This window comes from Mytilus galloprovincialis, chromosome 8 (assembly GCF_965363235.1).
Source record: "Mytilus galloprovincialis chromosome 8, xbMytGall1.hap1.1, whole genome shotgun sequence".
Taxonomy (NCBI): domain Eukaryota; kingdom Metazoa; phylum Mollusca; class Bivalvia; order Mytilida; family Mytilidae; genus Mytilus; species Mytilus galloprovincialis.
In genome coordinates, this window is record NC_134845.1 from 313,587 (window position 1) to 326,103 (window position 12,517).

Below are 12,517 nucleotides of genomic sequence, written 5' to 3' on the forward strand. Positions count from 1 at the left end.
ATTGCACAGGATAGGTCGATATCCCGTAGACCAAAAAAACTATCGCCAAAGGAGGAGCACTACCTTCACTTTTCATCAACACGTGACAAGTTTTTTCCGGCCACAAAAGTAGTGCATTGACTAAGGGCAGCTGCTGGTGTGCCTGCCAATCCTTCATTGGTGCACTAAGGGCATGGCTGAGAAATTGATTTTGAATAACAGTATATTCATTTCCACATTTTGACCCTCCCGCGCTCCATACAAAGAAAATCCTAATGAATGTGAATGATAAACACCCATGTTGCTTCTGACATGTAATAATTCCAGTTTTTTATTATTAAAATTATATGTTGTTATGATTTTGTAATAAAATAAAATTTCATATTTTTGTTGGTAAACTTTATTGGCTCAGTATATTTTAAAGAGCTGATTTTCTAACTCAGTCAACTAAGTAAATTTTGTGTTTCTTTTTCTTTAACATTGTGCATTCTGACCTGATAAGTGTATTTTTTCCTTTGTTTTTTCTAATATACAAATATTTACCTATTGACTTGGTCAGTCAAGTCACTTTTGTTGTTACTTATATACAAATATTTACCTGTTAACTTGGTCAGTCAAGTCACTTTTGTTTTACTAATATACAAATATTTACCTGTTGACTTGGTCAGTCAAGTCACTTTTGTTTTAGTTATATACAAATATTTACCTGTTGACTTGGTCAGTCAAGTCACTTTTGTTTTAGTTATATACAAATATTTACCTGTTGACTTGGTCAGTCAAGTCACTTTTGCGTTTTTTGCTAGCACTATGATTGTTTAAACGTTTAATGGTAATGTGTTGATTACGATTGAGAAGTTGTTGAGTACGGAAGGCAGGATGTTGAAGGCAGTCGTCAATAGTATATCTATCTCCAGGTTCTAGTTTTAATGTATTCTGTTAACAAACAAATCATTTCATTACAAATCATCTTTCTTAAAAAAATGTATATTGAAATAATATTCATATATATTCAGATTTGAACAAAAATAGTAATATAAGATGGTAAGAAACGAAGAGGATGTCTTATATATTTCACTTGTTCCTTGACCAAATTCCACCTCTCAATACCAACTATATCAAAAACCTTCTCTTCTTCAACCAGATTAACATCCCTATGTGGTATAACTTTCCCTTCTGCAACCACATTAACATCCCTGTCACAGGAACCCCCCCCCCCCCCCTTTTTCTGCAACTTCATCAAAATTCCTGTCACATGACCCCCATAGTAACCACACCAATATCCCTATGTCACATGACCTACCCATAGTAACCAGATCAACATCAGTGTCACATGACCTCCCCATAGTAACCAGATCAACATCTGTGTCACATAACCTTCCCATAGTAACCAGATCAACATCGCTATGTCTTGCTTATACTGCAATTACTGTATTGAAAAATTTCAATGTTTTGTCAATTTAAAAGGTATTTACATGGTTTTGGGTTTTTTTTGGTAAAGTTTTGTGATATCAGTTTTAACTTATATATCAGATATAAAGCTCACACTTAATTTAATTTAATTAAAAAAAAACAGTGAACGTCTTTTTAATCATACCTCCATAAAGTCTATCAGGACACCACTGAGTATTCCTTGGTAACGTTTCTGTATTGTCTGTGGCCTGACAACGGAGGGAAACTGAAAGTACAACATAAATCATGGTTACAGGTATCTATGGTAATGTTTCTGTATTGTCTGTGGCCTGACAACGGAGGGAAACTGAAAGTACAACATAAATCATTGTTACAGGTATCCATGGTAACATTTCTGTATTGTCTGTGGCCTGACAACGGAGGGAAACTGAAAGTACAACATAAATCATGGTTACAGGTATCCACGGTAATGTTTCTGTATTGTCTGTGGCCTGACAACGGAGGGAAACTGAAAGTACAACATAAATCATGATTACAGGTATCCATGGTAACATTTCTGTATCGTCTGTGGCCTGACTACAGAGGAAAATGAATGTACAACATAAATCATTGTTACAGGTATCCATGGTAACATTTTTGTATTGTCTGTGGCCTGACTACAGAGGGAAAATGAAAGTACAACATAAATCATGATTACAGGTATCCATGGTAACATTTCTGTATCGTCTGTGTGTGGCCCGACTACAGAGGGAAAATGAAAGTACAACATAAATCATTGTTACAGGTATCCATGGTAACATTTTTGTATTGTCTGTGGCCCGACTACAGAGGGAAAATGAAAGTACAACATAAATCATGATTACAGGTATCCATGGTAATGTTTCTGTATCGTCTGTGTGTGGCCTGACTACAGAGGGAAAATGAAAGTACAACATAAATCATTGTTACAGGTATCCATGGTAACATTTCTGTATCGTCTGTGTGTGGCCCGACTACAGAGGGAAAATGAAAGTACAACATTAATCATTGTTACAGGTATCCATGGTAACATTTCTGCATTATCTGTGGCCTGACTACAGAGGGATACTGAAAGTACAACATGAATCATTGTTTCATCTGTGGCAAAGTTTATTTTAAAACAACATGTTTTTTTGTATGTTTTTTTCAAATAATTGTTATGAATTGTACACCTTCTTACCTTAAGACCAGAAAATCGAGGATTTGTGTAGAACATTTTCATTTGATCTGAGGGCAGCTGTCCCATGATTTTCTGTATAACATATAACTGGTCAATTTCACTCTCTCCTGGAAAAAGAGGTTGTCCATCACTAAGTTCTCCCAATATACAACCTATGGACCATATATCAACAGGTTTACCATAAGCAGCACTAAAAGATAAATAATCAAATATATAACAGATTTATCTCTTCTTTAAACAAAAGATAAAAGATGCTCATTGTAAAATGGTGAAGAATAGAAAACCTATCATGTGTTGAATCTTTCCAGAAATATTACAATACTTGAATGTACAAAAAATATTTCTATCGTACTTTACACCTCTTCTATGTGATAAAATTGAGAATGGAAATGGGGAATGTGCCAAAGAGACAAAAACCCGACCATAGAAAAGACAACAGCAGAAGGTCACCAACAGGTCTTCAATGCAGCGAGAAATTCCCGCACCCGGAGGCGTCCTTCAGCTGGCCCCTAAACAAATTTATATACTAGTTTAGTGATAATGAACGCCATACTAAACTCCAAATTGTACACAAGAAACTAAAATCAAAAATAATACAAGATGACTATAACAGAACTTAGTTTTCTTAACATTGAAATTATAACACATACTGGTTACAAACATATATTTAAATAAACTGGTGTAATTTCCAGAAGATTGCCATAAGTGAGTAAGCTTGATAAGAAATAATAACATGTTATAAAGTAATGCAACAGAAAAGGCTTGCTATACAACATTGTGTGGAGAAATTAATGTAGATTTACGAAGGGTGGACTGTTTATACCTGAGCGGGAATATTTTCATTTAATAAATGCAATACAATTTTTTTGCAATACAATTTTGTTGGGGAATTTTTTTTTTTAAGAATTTTTTTATGACAAATCAGAGCCGGAATAATTTGCTCACTCCCACTGTTTTTTTTATTGGATAAAAAATTACCAGGCCACTTTTGAATGCTGTTACAAAACATATACACCACGCCTTACTCATTAACATATTTAAATGAACTCATCCTACGGATTCATTGTTTAAATATGTTAACTCTTAAATAGCGTGGTATATATTGTAAAAAATTGCAATAACAAATGCACGCAATAATTTCTGAATTTACAGTATATTGCAAGATGAGTACCTATAAATACTGGTCTATTTTTGTCAGCTTTGTCAAGAGTATGGCTTATAAAATGTAAGAAAAATTTTGTCAGCCTTTTAATTAGCATGGCCTATAAAAACCTAAGTCATGCTTTGTCAATAGTGTGGCTTTACATATCCATGTATAGGTGTGTGTCCCCGAGATATATTGCAGTCTATACCTACCCAAGTAATAGTTCTGGAGATCTGTACCATCGTGTGGCAACATAATCTGTATACACACCAACTAGTCCTGCATTTATACTACGAGCAAAACCTGAAACATTAAAATAGAGTTATCAACCTTTCAACAATTATTACTTCAATATTATCTATAATTACAAGTGTAAAATATGTAGGTGTTTGGTAAATAGGAAGTTGTTGAGTGATGAATTTGAAAAAGCATCACATGGGATGGCTGACTTATTTATGATTGAAGCTAATAGTTTTAGTAATTTTGTATGGTATATATCTTCAAATAAAGTTAAGTCTTTAAAAGAAGGTGTACTACCTGTCTTCCTCAAATGATAGAAACCAAAATGGCAAAAATTCCATCTTTTGTTTTTTAAATCCAAAATATTACACTGAACATTATTTTAAATGCACAATGTTGTCCTGTATAGAACATGTGTGAGTTTAGTTAAATCATGTTAAACTGTTTAAAAGAGTAGAGGATTATAAACGAAGTAATATTTGTATTTCTATGTTGTGATGATAGACTATTGTTTCAGATAAGGGTGAAGGTTTGGTACCCACTGCAATTGTTTGCACCTGTCCCAAGTCATTAATGTGATGTTCAGTATTTGTCTTTTGTTGATGTAGTTTATAAGTGTTTATAGTTTCTCCTTTTTTATATAGATTAGACTGTTGGTTTTCCTGTTTGAATGGTTTAACACTAGTAATTTTTGGGGCCTTTATAGCTTGCTCTTCCGTGTGAGCCAAGGTTCCGTGTGCAAGGCCGTATAATGGTTTATTTTTAAAGATTGTGACTTGGATAGAGAGTTGTCTCATTGGCACTCATACCACTGCATCTTCTTATATCTATTGACAAACAGTGACAATAGATGTATTCCTGTATACCTGTTGCACAACAACAGGGACACATACAGCAATACACATTTTGTTTGGATTATATTTCACATGACTGAAGTTATCTTGTTCATATAGTTTTTTTTAATTTACCAAAATCACACTGTTTAAGGGTTTAACTTACCAAAATCACACAGTTTAAGTGTATCGTTTTTACTAATCAGTAAATTCTCTGGTTTTATATCTGAAATAAAGAAAATAGACATATCATTATCATTAACTACTTTATATTTCAGTACCAGATTTTTTTACAATTCATATCAGCAATTAAGACAATACATTATGAAACAACAAAATGTGTCTGAGTACAACATGCTTTTGAAAAATGATATCCCACAAAAACATACAAAGACTGAAGTCATAGCAAAAACTTTAATCAATAATAAATCCTGTCAAACTTTAAATATTCATTCAGCTTTCATCTGTGAACATATAACAATGACTTTTTATCTTCTTATTTCAAGGTAACACAAATAACTAACAATCTTTTCTATATTACAAATATCACTAAAGAAATTACTCAATTCTCTACTGAAGTGCAAAGAGCTTGGTGGAGGTAGTCTGAGGTGGGATTAGGGTCCTTATTTCACCTACACAAATGATTTCTTGCAAAATTAAGTAATTTGTATCTCAAACATAATAATAGGTTATCTTGAAAATTAAAATTATAATATGCTTGAAATACCATGAATATTTACTGAGATTTTGGAATCGAAAGTAGCAACATTCCATTGACAAAATCTGCATTTTTTGACACATATATGCTAGTGAGTAATATTGAGCTCAAAACTATATACATGAAAGATGTTCTTAATATAGACTGGTCTCTGATGGAGAGTTGTCTGATCGGCAATCATACCACATCTTCTTATTTTTATAAACGTTGTGGTATGCAATTATTTGAGTTGGTACTTTATATATTATAAATTATGACCTTAAATTGTAATAAGGTCTGAAATTATTTTCTTAAAGGACAAATGTTCTTGCAGATGTTTCTTACCAACATACTCAGAACACACTCAGAAATCTTAAATGACAGACTTTACCATTTAGATGATGGATGGCTGTTTAATATTTACAATGTATCTATGATACACTATAAAGAGCATCGAAAGGATGTTTTTCACCATTTAGATAATAACGGATGGCTGTTTATTATTTACAATGTATCTATGTAACACTATAAAGAGGATCAGAAGGATGTTTTTTAGGACGCTTGGAATGGAACCTTATTTTTGCAGGAATTTTAAATTTTAACCTAATGTAATTCAGGAATTAAAAGTTTAATTTATTTCTTAGGAACTGGGAAGGATTTTTTTGATGAATTTGAGATAACACCCTCCTACTACCCCTCTATCAATACACTGATGTTGACTAGCTGGTTTAACAATAGAATCAATAGAAATGGCTTCTAATTTCATTATTTTAGTCTGGTTGTAAAGTTAATTATCTAATGATGTAAATAATTAATCAACCAGCACATGATAGATCATCTTATCTGTAAAACCAATTGATTCAAGTCAACCAATAAATACTCAGAAATACATATCCGTTCTTCTTATAAGTCATTCATTGAAATGTTCCTATTGCTACTACATTCTCAAAATAAAGTGAAAACCAAATCTCAAGGTCTATATAAGATGCTCGACATTAAAACTGATTGATTAACAAAGAATAATAGGATGGATGGAAAACAACAGCATGGTCTGAATAATGTGCCTTGCATACTGATATAGACTATTAATAAAATTGAGAATGAAAACGGGGAATGTGTCAAAGAGACAACCCGATCATAGAGCAGACAACAGCACTGTAAGGATACCAATAGCATTGAGATAAATCCACATAAATCATTGTAAGCAACACCTATTGTAACAAGGCAATTCTAATATGACAGTATAGGCAATGTTTAAATACATTAATTGGTGTTTGCTCAATGTCCAGTGGCAAGTTTAAATGTTTAAATACAAATGAAATAAGTTCTTCAAAATAGACAACTTTTTACTGGTTGTATTGTTAGACTTTTGGATTTTGAATATGTTATACTGCAATGTTTTTGCAGTTAATCCATTTTTTATTATCCACCAACTAATCATATTCAAGATGTTTTATTTTCCACGAGGCATAAAGTACATAGAACTTGAAATATAACAACAGAGTCTGCATAATATCTAAATGGCAGCTAACAAAACAGGATATATAAAATCTGCCTTTTATAAAAGTTATCTCAACTTAAACTTGACATATAATCAATTTCACTTTTGTGTTCGTCCTGCGGTATAAATGTATTTCCCATGATCCTCTGACAATTATAACAATGACTATGAAAACACTGTATGAAGTCAATACTTCAAAGAATAACAAAACCTAATAAGCTAAAGATTAAATTCAAATTACATTAGGAAGGGAAGAAGTTATTGCATTTAACGTTATATCCTGTGCATTTATTGGTATTTACAAATCAATAATCTTGTTAACTTGCTAGTCATTGTAATTATGCCCCATGTAAAGGAATTTAAATCAACCTGAAAAATGCACAGAGATTCTTAGTGCAAATAGGATATATTGTTCTTTACTTAACAGTACTTAAAGTGTAAGTTCCTCCAATGTCTCAGTCTTCTAAACAACAGCATGACGATTTATATAACTGACTTGTTACAGTGACTTGACTGTTAGTGTTGCTATCCGATTATTGCAACTCTTTCAAAATTCTGACCAAATTGCAATTTGTTTTATAAAACCAGGTTGATTAAAATTCCTTTAATACATTGGTTGCAAAGAATTACATTGATTTCCCAGTTAAATAAAAACCGATAATTTCACATGTGAAATAAACGTGGTAATTTCACTCTCTGACGTCATACAACAACAGTTCACCTTTAGCATGAAAATGACTATAAAATATCTATACAAACTGATAGACTGAATTTATAAAATATCTATACAAACTGATAGACTGAATTTTAACATCAACAGTTATGTATCTAGAGTTAAAATCTTATAGGATTGTAAGTATGTTTTTATTTTATCACCTTGCACTTTCGCGACTTGGTTGTGGTTTTCTACAGTAGTTCGTTCAAATTTCTGACCAGTTGAACAGTTTGGTTTTATACAACAAATTTGCAATTTGGTCAGAATTTTGTATAAGTTGTAATAGGGGGATAGCAACACTAACAGTCAAGTCACAGTAAGTATAAATACAAAAAGAATTTGATGACCAATATAAACAAAATAACAAAATACACACCCAAAGCATGACAGAAACCTAGCAAAGAATTCCTCTCAAACCATTCAGGAGTTTATTCACCAAGTTCTTTTTTTTTCAAAAACTAGACTGGATGTAATAAATTCAATCAATCTGATAATCAAGTACTGTGGAATCATTATTATTCGATGGATACCAATTATAATGATTTTGTGGGTACAGGTGAACCACAAATTTAAATGTTCAATGAATTTCATATTACGCTTTGTATGGGGAAATTGTCAAGTTTCCCTCAATCTAACAAAAAATTGATACCCACGAACAATACTGAATCCACAGTAATACAACCACTGTATGACTGTTCTCTGAATAAAATACTCCACAACTCAAAAGCTGTTTTCAAAGTATAACATCATCTGTATGACTGTTCTCTGAAGGAAATACCCCACAACTCAAAAGCTGTATTCAAAGTATAACATCATCTGTATGGTGTCATTTAATAGCTTACCTCGATGTATGATATCCAGAAATGTCCTATCTAATAGCTTACCTCTAGGTAAAATATCCAGAAATGTCCTATCTAATAGCTTACCTCTAGGTAAAATATCCAGAAATGTCCTATCTAATAGCTTACCTCTAGGTAAAATATCCAGAAATGTCCTATCTAATAGCTTACCTCTAGGTAAAATATCCAGAAATGTCCTATCTAATAGCTTACCTCGATGTATGATATCCTGAGTATGGCACCATTGTATGGCTTTACACAACTGGTATGTGTAAGTTTTCACTTTTTCAGCAGGTACACCATTTGGCATGTCTTCTAAAAGTTCTAACATATTCTATAAATAAACAACAAATATTTAAGAGATAGGCGTCTAATCAGTTCTAACATATTCTAAAATTTGTTAGACATAACTTTTAAGCATCCTATATTTTAGGAATAATTCACTATGATTAACCTATAATATCAAGACTTGTATTGGATACATTATAAGGTATGCTATAGAACAAATGCCTGGGAAGCCAATTCCTAATAACATGATAAGTACACAAAACTGAAGATGCAAATTTCGACATCTTGTTGTACCATTCTCATCTCTAATGATTGAATTCATATGTCGAGTTGTAATTGCTTACTTTATATAATGATATATAACATGTATAAATATGCTTCTAATATTGCCAGTATGGCAGAACTTGGTCGTTATCCAATCTCTATATTTGTTATTTTGCAGTCTCTTAAATACTGGCTATATTTGTATAAAGACCCTCTTTCGAATTTTTCAAAATTAGCATATAAGTCAATCGAAGATGTTGATTGTACCTTCCATGTACCTTCAATAAACACATTTTTCAGTTTCTAAAATTCATTCATTTTGACCATGTTTGGAATAATAAAGGAACTATGTCAGAAGGAAAACTCATATCTGCAGTGAAAAAGATATTACAAGAAAGATATGGCAATTATTTTTTCTCATGTTTGTCAGGTGAAAAGCAAAACAAACTACGCATATATTACAAGTTAAACAAGAATGTGTCCAAAGTACACGGATGCCCCACTCGCACTATCCTTTTCCATGTTCCATGGACCGTGAAATTGGGTAATAATCTAAGTTGATATTAAAATTAGAAAGATTATACTATAGGGATCATATGTACTAAGTTTCAAGTTAATTGGACTTCAATTTTATCAAAAACTACCTTGACCAAAAACTTTAACCTGAAACTCCCACTTTCATTTTCTATGTTTAGTGGACCGTGAAATTGGGGTCAAAAGTCTAATTTGGATTCAAAATTAAAAAGATTATATCATAAGCAACAAGTTTACTAAGTTTCAAGTTGATTGGACTTCAGCTTTACCAAAAACTACCTTGACCAAAAACTTTAACCTGAAACTCCCACTTTCATTTTCTATGTTCAGTGGACCGTGAAATTGGGGTCAAAAGTCTAATTTGGCTTTAAAATAAGAAAGATCATATCATAAGCAACAAGTCTACTAAGTTTCAAGTTGATTGGACTTCAGCTTCATCAAAAACTACCTTGACCAAAAACTTTAACCTGAACGGACGGACGCACAGATGGACGCACAGACGAACGGAGCCACAGACCAGAAAACATAATGCCCCTCTACTATCGTAGGTGGGGCATAAAAAGGAATATAAACCTGAGACTTATACAAAGTTAAATATCTCAAAACAATATATTAGACAATTATGTAAATTAAGAATTTCTAACATCAATTTACACATTGAAAAAGGCAGATATAATAATACGCCTTTGGATCAAAGAATATGTAAACACTGTATTGATAACAAAATTGAAGATGAGTTTCATTTTATATGTGAATGCAACCTCTATCAAGACGAGAGAGAAAAGTTTTATGATGACATTGTTAATATTATACCATGTTTTTGTAATTTAGATAATTTTGATAAATTTAAATATTTAATGAACTGTTCGGAGACTGATGTTCTCACCAGATTACTTATATATATATAGACAAATGTATTTTGATTTGACATTCATCAGTGGGAATATTTGCATAATATTGAAGTGTGAGTTTTGTCTATTGCTTGTTATAAGTGTCAAAATTGTTGGCTGTTATGTTCTATTGTTGTTTTGTTTTGTATATGTTTTTGTATGTGTTCATGTGTTTCAGCGATGATCCTTTTGTACTGGATTTTATACTGAATAAAATTAGTTAGTTAGTTAGTTAGTTATATATATATATATATATATATTTTTTAACCTTGACCATACATAGCACAGGCTACTGGACAGAGGGTGCCATTTTTCATATCCACTAGGTTTGTAATCTCTGTAAATATTCCTAAACTTAAACATTGACAGTACAATGCACTGGGCACATGTTGCTGTTTAAAGCCTTCATAATTAACTAGGTTTGGAATCTCTCCCTCCCCTTAACATTGTAAATATTCCTAAACTTAAACATTGACAGTACAATGCACTGGGCACATGGTGTTGTTTAAAGCCTTCATAATTAACTAGGTTTGGAATCTCTCCCTCCCCTTAACATTGTAAATATTCCTAAACTTAAACATTGACAGTACAATGCACTGGGCACATGTTGCTGTTTAAACCTTCCATAATTAGTTAGGTTTGGAATCTCCACTCCCCTTAACATTGTATATATACCTAGACTATGTTTTGGTTTTAGTATCTATTTCCACTCTATTCTCCCATTTTATAAGGTTCCCTAGCTTACCCTTTCTACATATTCAAATACAAGATATAGTTTGCCTCTCCTTCTGAAAGCATCTCAATTCTACAGTATTCTACCGTTATAAGGTTCCCTAGCTTACCCTTTCTACATATTCAAACACAAGATACAGTTTGCCTCTCCTTCTGAATGCCTCTCTTAATTCTACAATATTCTCTTGTTTTAAGGTTCTCAACATGTTAAGTTCCCTTTCTGTAGTTCTCTTAACATCATCATTATCTGAAATGATAGAGTTGGGGGATCTAATAAAGTCATCAGATATGTAATAAAAGCTAATACTAGAATGTTCACTAATGAGACTTCCTGAGTCCTGGATTGTAAAAAGTTGTATCAACTGAACATACATTTCTTTATTTTATTTCATAAGTATAAGGTCAACATTAAAAATATCTTCAACAGGTAAGATAAGTAAAGAAAAGATGAAAAGTGGGGTATTCCCTGATTTCAGTGTACACCCCAGTTTTCTGGTGTTAAAAACTGTATACAGGGACTCCTTTTTTTCCTATTTATTTTATGGTATGAAATCTACAAAAGCACACATTCTTCATGTGATAACAATGTTCAATGAAAGCAAGTGTTTAATTAGTTAAAAATCAAGCTTATTTCAAGTCTAATTTGATGCATAACTCGCAACAAAACAATTCCTGTGTTCACCAATTCATACCTTGATCATCAATTATGAGATGTTTATGACTTGGGAATTAAAATTCAATGAATAAAAATTTTCAATAGAAGTGAACATAATTCAGTTCTGTTCAGTTACACCTGGATCATGCAGCTTGGTCAATTAATTCTGTATGTTTTTTTTCGAGTTCTTGAAAATACTAGGCTTCACTTATTCATGTTTTGTTGTTCCTAGAATACTTTGAGTATTTACAAATTCAACTGATGCAGTTATAACGTAAAACGTGCCCTTTTGTAAATTTCATGCCATAAATTGAAAGATAAAAACACATTTAAACTGGTCTTGTTTACACCAGAAATCAGGGAGGTTCCCTGAAAGCAGGAATTCACGTATCCAACATTTTCTGACTTGTGCCCAACCTGTTCGAAGTCGTAGACAAAGTAGATTGATTTCAAAGCACGATTCAGACCATTTTTACTCAAAGATTTTATCCTTTAAACAGGAACAGAGGTAAAAGACAAAGCCAATCAAGGTGCACTCAGTGGGTTGAAAGATGCTTCAGATTTTTTATTTTCAAATATCACCCTTGCACACAACACA

The 12,517-nt window shown here is 32.2% G+C and overlaps 1 protein-coding gene across 7 annotated transcripts in view; it reads right to left on the minus strand.

Moving 5' to 3' along the window:
- The window catches only part of LOC143084803 (uncharacterized), a 47,316-nt gene that overhangs the window by 17,632 nt on the left and 17,167 nt on the right, over positions 1 to 12,517 (minus strand). For all 7 annotated transcript variants that reach the window (XM_076260854.1, XM_076260853.1, XM_076260852.1 and 4 more), the window contains exons 5-11: positions 11,375 to 11,511; positions 8,770 to 8,890; positions 4,971 to 5,030; positions 3,944 to 4,034; positions 2,588 to 2,777; positions 1,574 to 1,654; positions 740 to 912 (exon numbers count right to left, since the gene is read on the minus strand). In XM_076260854.1, coding sequence (XP_076116969.1) covers positions 740 to 912; positions 1,574 to 1,654; positions 2,588 to 2,777; positions 3,944 to 4,034; positions 4,971 to 5,030; positions 8,770 to 8,890; positions 11,375 to 11,511 — 853 coding nt within the window. The remainder of the gene's footprint in view (positions 1 to 739; positions 913 to 1,573; positions 1,655 to 2,587; positions 2,778 to 3,943; positions 4,035 to 4,970; positions 5,031 to 8,769; positions 8,891 to 11,374; positions 11,512 to 12,517) is intronic.